At 33.5% G+C, this 16836-nt stretch overlaps 2 protein-coding genes across 2 annotated transcripts; one reads left to right on the forward strand and one right to left on the reverse strand.

The window, feature by feature from the left end:
• Positions 1–6675: 6675 nt before the first annotated feature.
• LOC115699153 (protein CURLY FLAG LEAF 1) lies at positions 6676–7973 on the reverse strand. Its single transcript, XM_030626409.2, has 2 exons — positions 7645–7973; positions 6676–7524 (listed from the first exon to the last, which is right to left on the reverse strand). The coding sequence occupies exons 1-2, from the start codon at positions 7885–7887 to the stop codon at positions 6997–6999; spliced, it is 771 nt and encodes a 256-aa protein (XP_030482269.2). The 5' UTR covers positions 7888–7973; the 3' UTR covers positions 6676–6996.
• Positions 7974–9355: 1382 nt separating this feature from the next.
• On the forward strand, positions 9356–10264 carry LOC133032370 (uncharacterized). Its single transcript, XM_061106288.1, has one exon. It carries the CDS (start codon positions 9356–9358, stop codon positions 10262–10264), a length of 909 nt encoding a protein of 302 aa, XP_060962271.1.
• Positions 10265–16836: the final 6572 nt, after the last annotated feature.

Consider the following 16836-nt stretch of genomic DNA (forward strand, 5'->3'; position numbering starts at 1 on the left):
TGGACCCTTATTTAGAAAAAAAAATATGGTATTTTTCAAAATCAGTAAAAAAAATGGTATAATATTAAAAGGTAAATATTTTTTTTGGGCCCCTGGGATAGGTGGGCCCTAGACACAGGCCTAGCCCGTCTATGCCCAAGGTCGGGCCTATATGTATGTAATGTAGTGTAGATATAGAGAGTAAATGAATCTTGCTTGTTTATATTACCAAGAGATGCTCTAATTAATATTTTATCGGGAGCAAACTTGTTGCGACTTAGTACTTTATAGTTTATATGAATTATTTGGTCACACTATGATGTTTAATGAATTAAATTTAGGAAATTTGAATTTATATCCATGTTTTATACCTAAATTAATTTTTTAAACTAATACTTATATCTATTGAAAAAGTAGGATCACTTTTCCCTATACCCTAAAATACCCCTCTCATTATTTTCAACCCTCTCTTTCTTCCTCTTTTCTCTATCAAAGAAAGCCTCCCAACCGTGAGCTATTGCACACCGAAAACCCAACCCGTGAGGCTAGATCGCACTACCCAAAACTCGACACCACCCACGGTGAACCACCGCACGCGCACGCACCCGAGCCCGGACTCTCGCCAAAGTCGCACCGAAAGCCCACTTCCTCTCTCTCGAAATCGCGTAAAAAAAGAAAAAAAAAATTGGTATCCGACCATCGGACCTACGGGACCAATTTTTTTTTTTTTTTTTTTTTTTTTTTTGCGTTTTCGAGAGAGAAATGTCCTGTCTCGATGGTCTCGGACCATGGGTCCGATTGGCCTCGGACCCCATGGTCCGACCATCAGACCTGGGACCAATTTTTTTTTTTTTTCTGCGATTTCAGAGAGAGGAAGTGGGCTTTCGGGGTGCGACTTTTGGGCGGTCCGAGAGAGTGGGGCTGGGTCGGGGTGGGTGCGGTGGCTGGGTGCGGTGGTTCACCGTGGGTGGTGTCGAGTTTTGGGTGGTGCGATCTAGCCTCACGGGTTGGGTTTTCGGTGTGCAATGGCTCACGGTTGGGAGGCTTTCTTTGACAGAGAAAAGAGGAAGAAAGAGAGGGTTGAAAATAATGAGAGGGGTATTTTAGGGTATAGGGAAAAGTAATCCTACTTTTTCAATAGATATAAGTATTAGTTTAAAAAATTAATTTAGGTATAAAAACATGAATATAAATTCAAATTTTCCTTAAATTTTTCATTTGATTCTTTAGGTTTATGGAAGAAACGTATGACGACTTCACGAAGGAATTTGCTAAAAGAAGCGTGAAGAAGACTTGATAATTGTAGAAATTTGTATATTTGTACATCTTTGTATTTTTTTTTTAACTTGTAATTAAGATGATTTATTTGAATTTGATCTATTTTTAATTTAGTATAAAGATAATCTTTTGTTTTAATATAAATTACTTTATATTTATTTAAATGTAAATTATTTTACATTTCTTCCTAATTTTCAATTAAATTAATATTTATATTTTAAGTTAAAATAAATATTAGTATTTTAATTAAAATAAGCAAAAGGCACGTCATGTTTTCGTGCCAGTAGAGAACTCTTTCGGAACGTTAATTGCCGTGCCAAAGTACACTTTTTTGGCACCAACTTTCAGGCACGACAGAATAGGCACAATATATCATGTCAATAGGACGATGGGCACGAAAAAAGTAACTTCTACGCACTATTTTTATCGTGCCAGTAGAATATTTTTCTTGTAGTGATATGTATAGTATATAGTATCACAATAAATTAATAAAAAAAATTCAAGAAAAATAAAAAGAAAGTATCAAAATCAGAGAGACTATCGTTATTATCATCAATCAATTTATAATTTTTTTCTTTATAGCCCAAAAATCCAAATACAAAAACATGTTAAACAAAACATCATAAAAAAAAAAATTAAATATAAAATTTCTATTATATATATACACTTGATATATAGTGAGAATATAGTGAGAAAATTTCTATAACATATATAAACTTACCAAAACTTTCCATGAAAATGCCGGCTTGGAGGAGCGGCGGTTGCAGGTGCGTCGTGCACTACAAAAAATTACTACTTTTAGTGACAACCTTTTAGTCACAACATAAAATTTGTGATTAAATGCGACTTTTAGTCACAACAAAAAATTATTTGTGACTAAAACATAGTATTTAATTACTAGTTGTCGCTAATTTAGTTTTAGTCACAACAAATATTGTGACTAAAAACACATTTAGTTACAATAAATTATAATTTTTGTAACTAATACTTTTAGCCACGAACTTTTTAGTCACAACACAATAATGGTAATTTATAATTAGCCATAATTTTTTAACTTTAGTCACAAATTTTGTTGTGACTAAAAATAATATTTTTTGTAGTGGTGCGGAAGTGGTTGGTGATCGAAGGTCGGAAATTGGTGATATTTTGAGATGGAATTGGGAATGGGATTGGTGATATTTTGAGATGGGTTGGGGTTTTTTTAGAGAAAATGAAAAAAAAAATGGGGCAAGAAGAAGAGTAAATGGCTCGAGAAGGGGAAGTGTGACTTTTAATGTGTACACTATTAGAGGCGACAATTGGGGCAACATTGTCGCCCCTAATGCCTTGATTTTGTCAGTTGGCAGGGCATTAGGGTCGACTTTAGTCGCCCTAATAATGTGAGGGAGAAAATTCCTGCCTAAAAGCCCAGAATAATTTTTTGTCGCTTTCTAATTAATACTTTTAGGGGCGACGCAAACCCAGAATAAAGAAATTCTTTTTTAGTGGTGACATTCAATTGTCGCCCCCTACCCTAATTATTAGAGACGATTTTTTGTCGCCCCTTAAAATTTTATTTGTTGTAGTGTTTACTACTGACACATTTGTTGTGCACTACGAGATTTTATACAATAAATGTTGAAAGATATGGCGCAACGTGAATCCCTAATTTAGTGGGATTCCATATCGGAGATATCTCCACATAAGTCATAACTTCCGAATATCTCTTATAGAGCACTTTCGGGAATACCCCATGAGAGCATCCAGATATAGGCCATGTTGTGCTTTCTTAGACCTTAACAAAGAGTTTCATATTCACAAAATCGTTCTTAGATTGCTGGGTTAACTAATGTGTATTACATGTATAATGAGTTGCATAGGAATTCATCACACCCTTATTCTTTTACATCAGTATTCACTTACCTTATTCCAACATATTGGATATGTTAAAAATACACATAAGATTACTATTCAGTTCTCAATCCTAACTGTTGAAATTACTTCATTAGCCCTGACTACTTGGCCGTTACATTTCGCGCCCCAGCAACCGGTAAGCAAAATTGGGTGTGGCAGGGAAAAGAACAAAATGTCTACGTGACAACGTAATACGCAGAATATTATATATTCAACGAGAGGGATCTACACGTAATACTATATTATTAAATATGTGCGCCATCGGTTACGCAATATACCATTTACGCTATACTATATATATGGAACACTTCTTAATAGGTAATACCCATTGATGGGAACTACAAAATATTAATAAGTTAACAATCTAATAACTTTTTATGGCAAGTTTCTAACCATTATTTTTTTAAAAAAATTATATTTATTTTTTTATAAAATTGGAAATAATAATTACAACTAATAATTTGAAAAAAAAAATTATAAATTATTTTTAAAAATTAATTAAAATTACTACTTTATTATTTTATGAAATTGTGAGTTTATTAATGATTTATTATTGTAAAACTAAAAATCATTTACATGTATATTAATGTGTTTTTTTTATTAGGAGAATAAGAGCTTGATTGTGGAATCCAATTGTCTTATAATATTATTCATACTCTTAAAAATAAAACGCTACAATACTTCTTAGTTCTTACTTAGGCTATCATTGTTAGAAAAATATTATTATCATCCAATGATTTTTTTGATATTACCATGCATCATTCTCCTAGAATAACTAATGAGGTATTGTTCATTATTTATATTTTTAGGATTGGAAGATGATAATCTTGTCTAGGGGTCAAATATAATTTTTTGTGCTGAAATTCTTGTGTTGGCAATTGTCATTATTCAATAATATTTATGACACTTTTTTCTTCCTTCATTTTTTTTTGTTAAAATTTTCTTCATTGGTTTTGTTCTTATAGATTTTGGTAAGCTCAAGTATTTTTTTAAAAAATAAAGACATATAAATAATTGTTAATTATTATGAAATTAAAGATTTTAGGTTTACAAAAAAAATCTTATATATTTTATATGTATTACAGTTTAAAGCTTAAAATTATTATTTTTTTGTTTTCAGTAATGGAATTTAGAATTCTAGTTTGAAGAAATTTTATAAAAAGATAAATATACACTTTTTTTTTTAATCTTTAAAATGATTTTTATTAAAAAAAATAGTTTGTTATTTTTTTAGTGTATTTTATTTTTTAAATAACAATTCCATTTATAAATTTTTTATTTTTATTAATAGTTTTATCTATTTTAGGAATATAGAGAATAACAAAATAGGAAATATTAATTTTTTAATATTTAATTAATGATTATAAATATCAACCATTAGATATTTGATCCAATGGTCAAGAATAAAATACCCATACATAGGTAATACCCATTAAGAGCATACCCATATATATATTTATATAAAATTAAGAACAAATTACTTATAATTTGACATAAATGGGGATTGCATGAAATTAATTAGCATAGGTACTCGGTACACACTAACTAGCTATATATTGGGTATTAATTGGTTGAGAGCAATAGCTAGGCAATATTACTTGTATTTGTATTGACTATTGAGCATTGCTATAAGACACCAGTGGTGTTTAGTACCTTTCGACATGTCACGTTGCGATTGGTTAGCGATATTCTCTAAAAACTATATTATATTAAATTACATGGAATTCGATACTTTTACGTTGAATAAATATATACTTGTGCCTTAGGAGTGAGGCCATTAAAAAAGACCACCGATTGCCTTTTAAACATTCTCATTTGTATTGTATATATAGATATAGTTGTATTGTATATATAGATATAGTATATCTTTATTAAAGGATTAGTATCGGTCTCTAGTTTTTATATCTTTATATATAAAGTCGGGTCCTTAATAGTTAATACCCTAATCAACTAATTATACTTTCAACTACTAACCAATATATAGTATATAAATATATGTTGATTATTGATGATATTTATTTTGTTTTTGGAATATCATTGTCGTGTAACACATGATGGTGATTTTTAAAAGCAGTTAGAAATTCATTATTGCTCACATGATGGTTGTTTGCTGCTAACTGTAGCCATCGATCCCTCATTGTGATATCCATTATTCTCTCTTCTTCTTCTTTTAATTATTTTTATTAATGTTAAATATTAATCTTCTTATATATTATATATACTGTAGATTAAATTTGGAAAAAAATCTTAAAATAATTATTTGTCTATTATGATAATAGTGTGAATTTTATGTAATTTAATTTGTACGCATTATATAATATGAGTCTTAATTAAATGTGTTAATCCAGTTTAAAAAAATTATAAATCTGTTAATCTAGGGGACATTTAGTAACACTTTAGTTTTTAATTTTTTAACCACAAAAATAAAAGTAAAATTTGTGTTATTCAATTTTTTTTTTTAAAAAATAAAAATCTGTTTTATAATAACTTTTATTTTTTAATTTTAAGTGCAGAAAACAAAACTTTGTTCTATAATTTTTATTTTTTTAATTTTATTTTAGTTGGATCTAGGTCCGAGACTAGGGCTCAAGCCGGAGTATGGGTTCCAAAGTCCAACTTGGGGTCAAAGTCTAAAATATTAATTAAGAAAAAAAAATGTTTAAAAAATTTTGAAAATATTTTTTTTTTATTTTCAAAATTTTTAAAATTTTAATTCTTAAGTAAAAAATTAAAAAAGTAAAAATAATTTTATGAAACATATTTTTAGAAAATACTTTTACTTTTTTAATTAAAAAGATAAAAAATTAATTAAGAAAGTATTACAAAACGCACACCTAATATATTTATTTATATTAATTGTGTACATGTAATAATAAATATGTCAAAATGAATATGTATATATATATATATATATATATATATATGAGAAATGATAGCAGGCACTTAAGGTGTGAAATACCATATAGTATACTCCTATTAGTATATTTTAATATTGGTTTTCATATATATATATATATATATTTTAATTTAATAAATTATAAAAGAAATTGGTAATTATTATATGATATAATATATACGGTGTGGTGTAGTAACTTAATGTAGCAATATATATTTGCACAAATTGCGAGTGTGTGTGGTTCCTTCTTCTAGTACTTTATTTGTATTTCCCTTGTTTTTATCTCTTTGTCTCTTTATTACCTTAGATTTATTAACTTTCCCCAACCGAAAGAAAAGTGGCTCCAGATTGGTTTTCAGTCTTTCCACGACAGAATTATGTGTCATAATAATAAGCAGTACTAACTGGATAAATAATTAAAAAATAATATTTCAACAAATTTATGTCTCTACACCCAGTTCGTGTTGCTCTCATTTACTCAAATATACACACACATCTATATATTATATATACAAGAAACAGCATATATATCATCAGAACAAACATATAAATGAGAAAAAAAAAATGAGGTAAAACAAGAATATATATATTTGATTTCTACATCATATCCGATATAAAAGACTCTTGCCTTCCTGACAAAATTAGGATGATTATATAATAATATTATATATTTACATACATATATTATTTAAGGTTAGTCTACCTAGCTACTCTTCTTAACCATCGATCGGTATTAAAAGTAGAAAAACTATATATAATGCATAATTATTAATCATTAAGTATAGCTATAGAGGAAAAGGCCTAGCTACAAGCAAGATTATTATTTTGCTTGCCAGACTAAAATTAAAAGAGATAATTTACATATAAAAACAAGAAAAAAAAAGAAAAGAAATTACTCAATACAGAGCTATAGATATAAATTTATTAAAGCTTAATAATTAACCTAAATATTAAAGTTTGAGTAGATTTTTTTCGGATGATGAATGCATGAACTTGCAATTTGGGCAGGAGGGAGAGGATCGGCATAGCATAACCAACATGTGACACCTCATGCAAACGGTAGCCACCATCTCATCGGCCGCCGTTTCGAACGCCAACCACGACGGCCAACTACCACTACTACTAGTATTCCTAGTAGTCTTCTTGATCTTTCGATCGCTGGAATAATATTCCATTGCTGAATTTGAGAGATCGTTATTATTATTATAAACCAGATCAGTCGTAGTAGTATTTGATGATGAATTAATATTGGTGAAATATTGGTCATCTTTTTTTGTTATTATGGGTGATGATTCGCTTGTTGTTGTTAGGTTGAGCTCGAGGTCTAAGCTGATCATATGACCATGATGATGATGATGATTATCATTACTCGAAATTGAATTTAAAAGTGGCTGATCATCATGATGAGTAGTACTTTCCCTTGGATCCATACAAGTTCTTGTTTCTGTCTTTGTATTGTAAAAGTGTATCTTTCCTGACTATATATATAGATATATATTTATATATAACAGTACTAATTATTATTCAGTTCCACTAGCTATAATATGTATGTAATTAATTAGCAATGCAAAAATTAAAGTTAATAACTAATTAATTACCTGAATATCAAGACATCTTTGCCATTCGGAAGGTAATGGAGTCTCAAGGTGTAGCTCTATGTCATGAGCTGCCATCAAGAGATCATTTTTGGATCTTTTATTATTGTAATTTTTTTCGAAATTAAAAGGCAACTGATCATCAGGATCATGATCTTCCCACCTTATTCTCTTATTCTGGGATGAATTATTCTTAGCCTCTGGAGTGATCACTTTCCTTTGATTTAGAGCTTGAACAGACACCATATTTGACTAATAATATAAATATATATATATATATATATATTAGTGTTGCTCTTTCTATATAGTGAGAAAGTTGGGAAAAGGTTTGGTGGGTTATATAGGGGGAGCTTGGGAGAATCTAGTAGACAAAACGCTAATTAAAAGTTTGAATTAATATTAATAAGGTAAAGGCCGGACCTGCTCCATCTCTGTCCCGGCCCTACCTATGCTGACGTGGCTATCTCATTTTATATCAATTAATTAATTAATTATTATTATTATTACCATAAGGTGTATAATTAATATCACATAAATAGATAGTAATATTTTTATCATTTTGTTTGATATTAGGGGAGGGGTAGTCGAAAATAAAGTATTATACTACTATTATGACCACAAATAGATGGTAAGTTTTAATCATTATATCCCTTACTGTACACATACAACTCCCCCCCCCCCAAAAAAAAAAAAAAAACTTAAAAGCTAGGATGTGATATTCTAACCAATTCCAACTTTCATTGTAATATTTAATTTCGCAATAATATACATTTACTATTTAGAGTTAGAAAGAGAGTTTAATACACACACTATAACTACACATCGAAAGCACCTGGTAGCTTGATACAGCCTAAATGTGATATATGAATTTATTATATTTATAAATGTGAATTTAATTATATATATATATATATGTGTCCCCTTATGACCCTTCTATTTAAGGTAAGACAAGCCATCAAAAAATAAAAGCTGTGGAGAGGGGTACAGTTATGAGAAGCGGTGATAAAGTGGAAGTGGACAAAGATAGATAGAATGAAAAAGGAAGAGATAAATAAAAATATTAATTGTTACTATATATATCACCATTGCTGTTCTTACATCTTAATGCAACTTCCAATAAAGACATGTTGGATTAAAATTTTTTATTGTGGGCACATATGTATAATTAATGTATATGCTATTACAAAGTGTGATATAAAATTAAGTGACTAATTATGTTATGAATATCAAAAGGGTATTAAATTGTCATGGAAATAATGTATAGATACTATAAGTTAATTTATAATTTGTTGAGGAGTCAAATTATATATATTCAAAACTCATTATATAATAAGACTATAAATAGGTAGCGCTCCCCAAGAAATACTAGGGTTTCTATATTCTCTTCTTCCCCATCAGAGAAAATACTTTAGAAAGTGTATTATTGGAAGATCATAATTTTCTCTGCAATCTCCAACAATGGCTTCAGGTTAGTACTTACGCTCATCTTTTATTGTCTTCTTCTTTAATTTAGCAAAGCTTCTATAGATTTATTATTTAGAGTTTTCTATATTAAAACACTTTTAGGAAAAAATAGAGAGTGAGAAAAACATTTAAACAAAGCGATCTACATTATTTAAAACTAAGAAAAGTCATGTCCTCTGACATGTGATTTGTCTCTATTCCTATAGAGTTTTGTTATTTTGTGTCAAAGTGTTTTTGTTTGATTCTCATCATGGCGTCTAGTAGCCGATCCACCACTGGTTTGGAACAACAATGGAAGGATATTTGTTTGGAAGAGGAAGAGGAAAACGAGGTGGCTTTCGAAGAAGAGGAAGAGGAAGAGATTGAATTTGATGATCGTTGGTGTCTTGTTGGGCGCTTATTGACTGGGAAAATATCTGATTTTCAGATATTTCAAAATATGATAGCGGATTTATGGAAACCCGGGAAAGGCATGTATATCAAGATTCTTGAGCAAAACCGATTTCTATTTCAGTTCTACCATGAAATAGATATCAAACGTGTTTTGGCGGGCAGTCCGTGGACATACGACCGTAAACAACTCATCATCGAGCGACTCAAACAAGGTGAAAACCCGAGAACTATTCCTCTAAACAACCTTGATATTTGGGTGCAAGTCCATGATCTACAACCCGGGTTCAAAACCGAGAGGGCCATTTGTCAAGCCGGGAACTACATTGGTTTGTATCTTGAATCGGATCCTAACAACTTTCAAGGTATTTCGCGTGAATATTTACGTGTTCGTGTTCGTCTGAATATTGAAAAACCTCTCAAAAGGCGTATGAAGTTCAAGAAGAAGAATGGCGATGTGTTCTATGCAAATTTCAAGTATGAGTATGTTCCCACCTTTTGTTTTATCTGTGGCATCTTGGGCCATTCGGAGAATTTTTGTAGCCAACTCTATGATACACCACCGGAATTGATCAAGAAGCCATATATTAAAGAGATGAGAGCTCCGTCACGGCGTCAGAACTTCCTCACGGCCTCTCCTTGGCTTAGGACCGGCAAGCCCGAACCTTCCATGGCCGAGCAAATCACCACAATCAACTGCATTCAACATGAAGACTCAATCACAGCCTCAATCGCAGCCTATGATTGCGAGTCCAACAAGGCAGAGTAATCAACTCCCTGTCACTAATGTTTCCTTCCAAAATCCTCTCCTTGATTCTAGGCATTTGGGTCATCCAATTATGGAAAATACAAATGAGGCAACTTTCCATATTCATGCAAATGAATCAACATTTATGTCAGAAGATAATATGGATCTTTATGAATTGAAGAGAAAGAGAATTGATTCTCTCCCTACACATTCGACCAAGATAATAGATGAAGGGGTGGTGTGTATTTCTGAAGCAACTAGTTTTCATGATAGTGATGCTAATTGGCTTCCAAAAAACGTGGAACAGGTGGGTCCTGGTGCTCAGGCCCACCAATCATTATGAATGCCATTAGTTGGAATTGTCGTGGGCTTGGGAACCCGCGGGCTATTCAATTCCTTATTGATCTCTGTGTACAAAAGAAGCCCAACTTTATTTTCCTTTGTGAAACTTTATGCAACAATGACACTGTGGATAGACTCAAGGTTCGGTTGGGCTTTGAGAATAGTTTTTCTGTGCCGGCCCAAGGTAGAAAAGGTGGTATTGCTTTTTTATGGAAAGTTGCAACTGATGCTCATTTGCTTAAGTTTTCGGCCCATCATATTGATCTAGAGATTCATGTTCCTGGCTTTGTTCATTGGCGCCTTACTGGGTTCTATGGTGAGCCAAACCGTTCGAGAAGACATACAACTTGGAATCTTCTTCGTGAGCTTGCCGATCCTTCACCATTACCATGGTGTATCCTTGGAGATTTCAACAACATTACCACGCATGATGATAAGAAGGGCGGTCGTCCTTATCCTCAATCTTTGATCCACGGTTTCAATACTGCTCTCCATGATTGCCGATTGTGTGAACTTCAACTGCGTGGTCATATAAGTACACTTGGGAGCGTGGAAAAGGGACTCAAAACCACATCGAAATAAGGTTAGACAAAGCTTTTGCTACTCAGTCTTGGCTAACTATTTTTAATGAGGCTCGTTTGTCAAATTTTGATTTCTCTTCCTCCGATCATACGCCTATTTTTCTTGAACCTGCTCCTTGTGTGATGAGTAAACCTGTGGTCATTTTTCGATATGAAAATGCTTGGAGCCGTGAGCCTCTATGTAGTGAAATTGTTCGAAGTTGTTGGGAGCTCAATGCTACTCTTTCCCTTGCTGAAAAAACTAAACTTTGTCTTGATATTCTTCTTGAATGGGGCCGTGATCTTACTGGTCAGTTTAAGAAGCGGTTGGCTACTAGTAAGAAGAAGCTTTCGTGTCTTAAGTCCCGTGACAATCCAGATTCTCATGAAGACTTCTTGATTGAGCAATGCAACTATTTTGAGATTTTGGCTCAGCAAGAACTCTATTGGAAGCAGAGGTCTAAGCAATTCTGGTTAAATGGAGGAGACAAGAACAGTAAATACTTTCATGCTACTGCAAGCTCTCGCAAGCGGAATAACCAAATAGTTCAGCTTCAGGATAGCAATGGCGTGTGGAAAGGCTGGGATTCTGGCCTTGATCAGGTAATTATTGACTATTTCTCTGTTCTCTATTCTACTGATCATGCTATATGTGGCTCTGTTGTTAATGGCATTCGGCGTACTGTAACTGTTGAACAAAATGATGCCTTACTTTGCCCAATCACACCTGATGAAGTTGAACAAGCTCTCTTCCAAATGCATCCTGACAAAGCTCCTGGTCCTGATGGTATGAGTCCCGGTTTTTATCAGAAACATTGGGATATAGTTGGCGCTGATATTGTTAAGCTTGTTATAGAGTTCTTCAACAATGAATGCATGCCGCCTGGGCTAAATGACACTCATCTAGTGTTGATTCCAAAGAAGAAGAACTTTTCCTCTATGGGAGACTTGCGTCCTATTGCTCTCTGTAATGTCTCTTACAAGATTCTTTCGAAGGTCCTTGCAAATAGAATGAGGGTGCTAATTGATCATATCATCTCTCCTACTCAGAGTGCATTTATTCCTGGCAGGCTCATCTCTGATAATATCCTGATAGCCTTTGAAATCATGCACTATCTCAAGAGGAAAACAAAAGGTAAAAAAGGATTCATGGCCATGAAGCTTGATATGAGTAAGGCTTATGATCGTGTTGAATGGGATTATCTGTCTGCTGTCATGCATCGTATGGGGTTTGCTGGTAAATGGGTCAGCCTTATTATGAAATGTGTTACTTCTGTTCAGTATTCTGTTTTCCATGATGGCCATCTCATGGGGCCGATTGTTCCCTCTCGTGGAATCCGCCAAGGAGATCCTTTATCTACTTATTTGTTCATTATTTGTGCTGAAGGGTTCTCTTCCTTGATCAGAAAGTTTGAAGAAGATCAGGTTATTCAAGGTTGCCGTGTTGCTAGAAATGCTCCTCCCATAACTCATATGTTGTTTGCTGATGATAGTTATCTTTTTTGTCAAGCAAATCCTACCACAGCTATCAACATCAAACAAATGCTTCACTCCTTCGAAATTGCATCTGGGCAAAAGGTGAATGTGACTAAGTCTTCTATTTTTTTCAGCCCCAACAATGCAACACCAAACCGTAATGAGATTTGTAATGTTCTTGGCATGACAGAAGCTACTGATGGCTCTCTTTACTTGGGGCTACCTAACATTATAGGTAGAAAGAAGATTGTGATACTTGGCTTCCTCAAAAACAAGATTATAAATCGGCTCAACAGTTGGAATGGCAAGTTCCTATCTCGTGCAGGCAAAGAAGTTCTCCTTAAATCTGTTATCCAATCTCTCCCAACTTATGCTATGAGTGTCTTCCTTCTTCCATTGGAAACTTGTCAAGAGATTGAGAAGCTTATGGCTAACTTTTGGTGGAAAACTTCAAGTGCTAAAGGTCAAGGAATCATATGGATGTCTTGGGATCGTATGGCAACTCCTAAACATTCTGGTGGTATGGGCTTCCGCCACTTACATGATTTTAATCTTGCGATGCTGGCCAAACAAGGGTGGCGGTTTCTTGTCTCCCCCACATCCCTTGCCAGCCGTGTGTTCCAAGCCAAGTACTATCCCAACTCTGATTTTCTTTCTGCAGAGCTTGGTAACAACCCAAGTTTTGTTTGGCGTAGCATCTGGAGCGCACAAAGCTTGGTTAAATTGGGTTGTCAGCGAACCATTGGTAATGGAATGTCAACAAGTATCTTGAAGCACCCTTGGCTCCCTGATCCCGTCAATCCTTTTGTGACATCCAATGCTCTCGGCCTCACTAACTACATGGTCAACTCTCTTATGGATATTCATGAGATCTCTTGGGATATCCCCCTGGTTCAAGATATGTTTAATTCTCGAGATGCTCACTTGATCCTTGGAATCCCGTTGAGTGCTACACCAATTGAAGACTGTTGGTCCTGGAGGGGTGAAAGATCTGGTTCCTTCTCTGTCCGTAGTGCCTATGATTTGCTGCAGATTAGTAAATATGGTCAGCAGAATCAACCAAACTCTGGATTTTGGCACAGGTTCTGGCACCTTAAAATACCACCAAAAGTGAAGAACTTCATGTGGCGCGCTATCACCAATACTCTCCCCACATGTCTTGAACTGGCTTCAAGGAATGTCGATCTATCCTCCTTGTGCCCTGTCTGCCATAATGCGGGTGAGACTGCTTCTCATGTGCTATTGAATTGCTCATTTGCTTTCAGTTGTTGGGAGCGTTGTGGGTTCACCATCCAATCCGATACTTCATCAACTATTGGTTATTGGCTTGACTCTACATTCGCATTGTATGGTGATGATATAGCTTGCCGTGCCATCATGATCTGCTGGGCACTTTGTAAGTCTCGAAACAAGCTTGTTTGGGAGAAGAAGACTTCCGCTCCAACTCAAGTCATTCATTCAGCATGGACTACACTTGACCACTGGCGTACTGCTCAAGATAAAACTAGTTTATTATCATTGTCACTCTTGCAACATGATAATAACATTGAGCGATGGACTAAACCCGATTCTGACACAGTCAAGTTAAATGTTGATGGAGCGTTATTTGAGAGAGAAAGTGCTTATGGTTTCGGCATTGTTGCTCGAGATTCGACGGGCCACATTGTTGATCTCCGAGCCACATATCAGGGAGGAAACTACCCAGCTGAGGTGGTTGAAGCTCTTGGCATCAAAGAAGCTCTAAGTTGGTTGAAGGACAAAGGATGGAATAAAGTTGACATGGAAACTGATAGTATGGTAACGGTGCAAGCAATCTTTAGTAATCAAATTATGTCCTCTACTTTTGGTTTGGTTATTAGAGATTGTAAGAGTTTATTGTCAGTTTTAAATAATGTTAGTATTCGTTTTGTAAGACGATCAGCAAATCGCGTTGCCCACTTTGTTGCTAGGCGATCCCGATTTTTCTCTGATCGTAGCATTCATAGGATTGATTTTCCTGATGAGCTTCTAGCTCTTATGTATGATGAATGCTAAATTTCAATGAAGTTGATATTTCATTTAAAAAAAAAAACACTTTTAGGAATATATTTAGATATGTTATATATATATTGAGTGTTTTATAAATCCAAACAAGTGGTATCAGAGCCACTTTTTGCTAAATTGATTGAAGATCAGATGATTTTGTTTATAAAGTTTAGGAATTTCAAAATTAGGGATTATATCTTGAGTATCCTAAATTAGTTTTTGAGAATTTACGATAATAATGTTATGATCTTGATCCGATTGAATTTTTTTAAGTGAGGATGGAATTCTTTTTGATTTTCATATCAAAGTATATAATTTAGTATTCATTTTTGGCTTCAGCTTCAGACTGGTATTTGTTTGAACAAACCACATACCTTATCATAGTATGCCTTATTGATGGATTTTATGTGGCAGTTGATTTTTTTTTTTATCTTAGATAAAATGAATATAAAACAAGTTATATATGAGTTTTCTTACCTTGGTAAGTGCTTTTGGTATAAAAGCTCAGCCCAGTATAATTTGTTTTGTTGTATTTTTTATTTTTTTTTTGGTAAGGGTTTCAGGTCCATTTATGCTGTTAGTTGATTGGTATATTTTTTTCAATTTGAATTCATTTTGAATTGTATGCTATTTCATTGTTATATGTTATAGTATATATATTAGGATGCAGGTTTATATCTAATATTTTGAATAAATTAATTGAAACAATAGATCCCCAAAGTGACCTCTTTTATGTAGATTAATTTTTTTAAAATATCAAGATGGTTGTGTGTTTGTAATTGATGCATATATTGACTAACCCAAAGGTAAGTGAATATTTTGCTATTTCAAACATACCTTTGGCAATAAATATATGACAATTATAAGGTATTTTGTGTGAACAATATGTTAGTCCAAAGATTAATCTATTGTTTGACACAGTTTTATTGTCAATGTTTGATTGCTACACTAAGAGTACTGCTTACAGTTAATATCACTGTCCAAAGACTTGATATTAATGTGTGTTTGGTATCTTGAGATGTGATTAACTAATTTTTGAATTTATTATTTTATTATGCATATTTATGTGAGCGTGTTTTATATTTGTTCTATATTCAGCTAGTTCATCTTTTGTTGCCTCAATATCTGCTAATATTAATTCTATTCCTATGATTAAAGGGACCAATTTCAAGGATTGAAAAGGGAACTTACTTAAAGTTCTGGGGTGTATAGATTTAGACCATGCACTAAGGAATGAACAACTTGCACCCCTTACTAAGAAAAATTCCCATGATGATAAAAGGGAATTTGAGAGGTGGGATCGTTCAAATCTCATGAGTCTAATGATTATGAAACACAGCATTCCAAAAGCCTTTTGGGGCATAGAATCCGAAGGGGTTATTTAACACCCTAACTATTTTAGGCATGTTAACGTGATTTTTAAACTTACTGTGCAGCTCGTTGCTAATCAACAAGGTTATCAAAAATTGTGATTAATTAAAATTTTGCTTATTTAATTAAAAACATAAAATAGCTTACATATAAAATTCTGGGATCCCATTTACAAAAACATTTACAAAAGTTTCACTGTGCATGTACAAAAGTTTGTTGCCTAGCGACTAATCAAAATAAGCCCTGATGTCCCAAAGACAGTACGCTCCAAGCCTAACCGCCCCGACATGTACAATCTCCATCTGCTCGCTCTCACAGCTGCTCAACATTAGCCTTGCCCTTACCAACACATGGAAATAGCAACTGTGAGTCAACAGACTCAGTAAGCAAAGCACAAACAATAACATAGCAATAACCCGGATTATGATCATACGCCCATACCCCCAATCATAACCCTATCCCCGTGTCCAACACGGTGCTGAGTCTAGAACTTTCGTACGGCAATACTATTGACCATAATATCAGCCTATACTCAGTATGCTAGTCATACTCTAGTCGTATCGATACGACACTGTCAAGTAGTACGATACTATCGACCATAATATCAGTCTATACTCGGTACACTAGTCATACTCTAGGCGTACTGATGTGATACTGTCAAATAGTACAGAAGCCAACATACATATCTAATGTGATCTAACAGACTTAACTAACATGCACACTAAACATGTAAATACATATGCATATCATTATACTAAGCTTACCTCGTTTTCGAATTCAGGTGTGCCGGCCAACTTGAGTGGAACAGCTACTCGACGA

Source organism: Cannabis sativa, chromosome X (genome assembly GCF_029168945.1).
Source record: "Cannabis sativa cultivar Pink pepper isolate KNU-18-1 chromosome X, ASM2916894v1, whole genome shotgun sequence".
NCBI lineage: Eukaryota > Viridiplantae > Streptophyta > Magnoliopsida > Rosales > Cannabaceae > Cannabis > Cannabis sativa.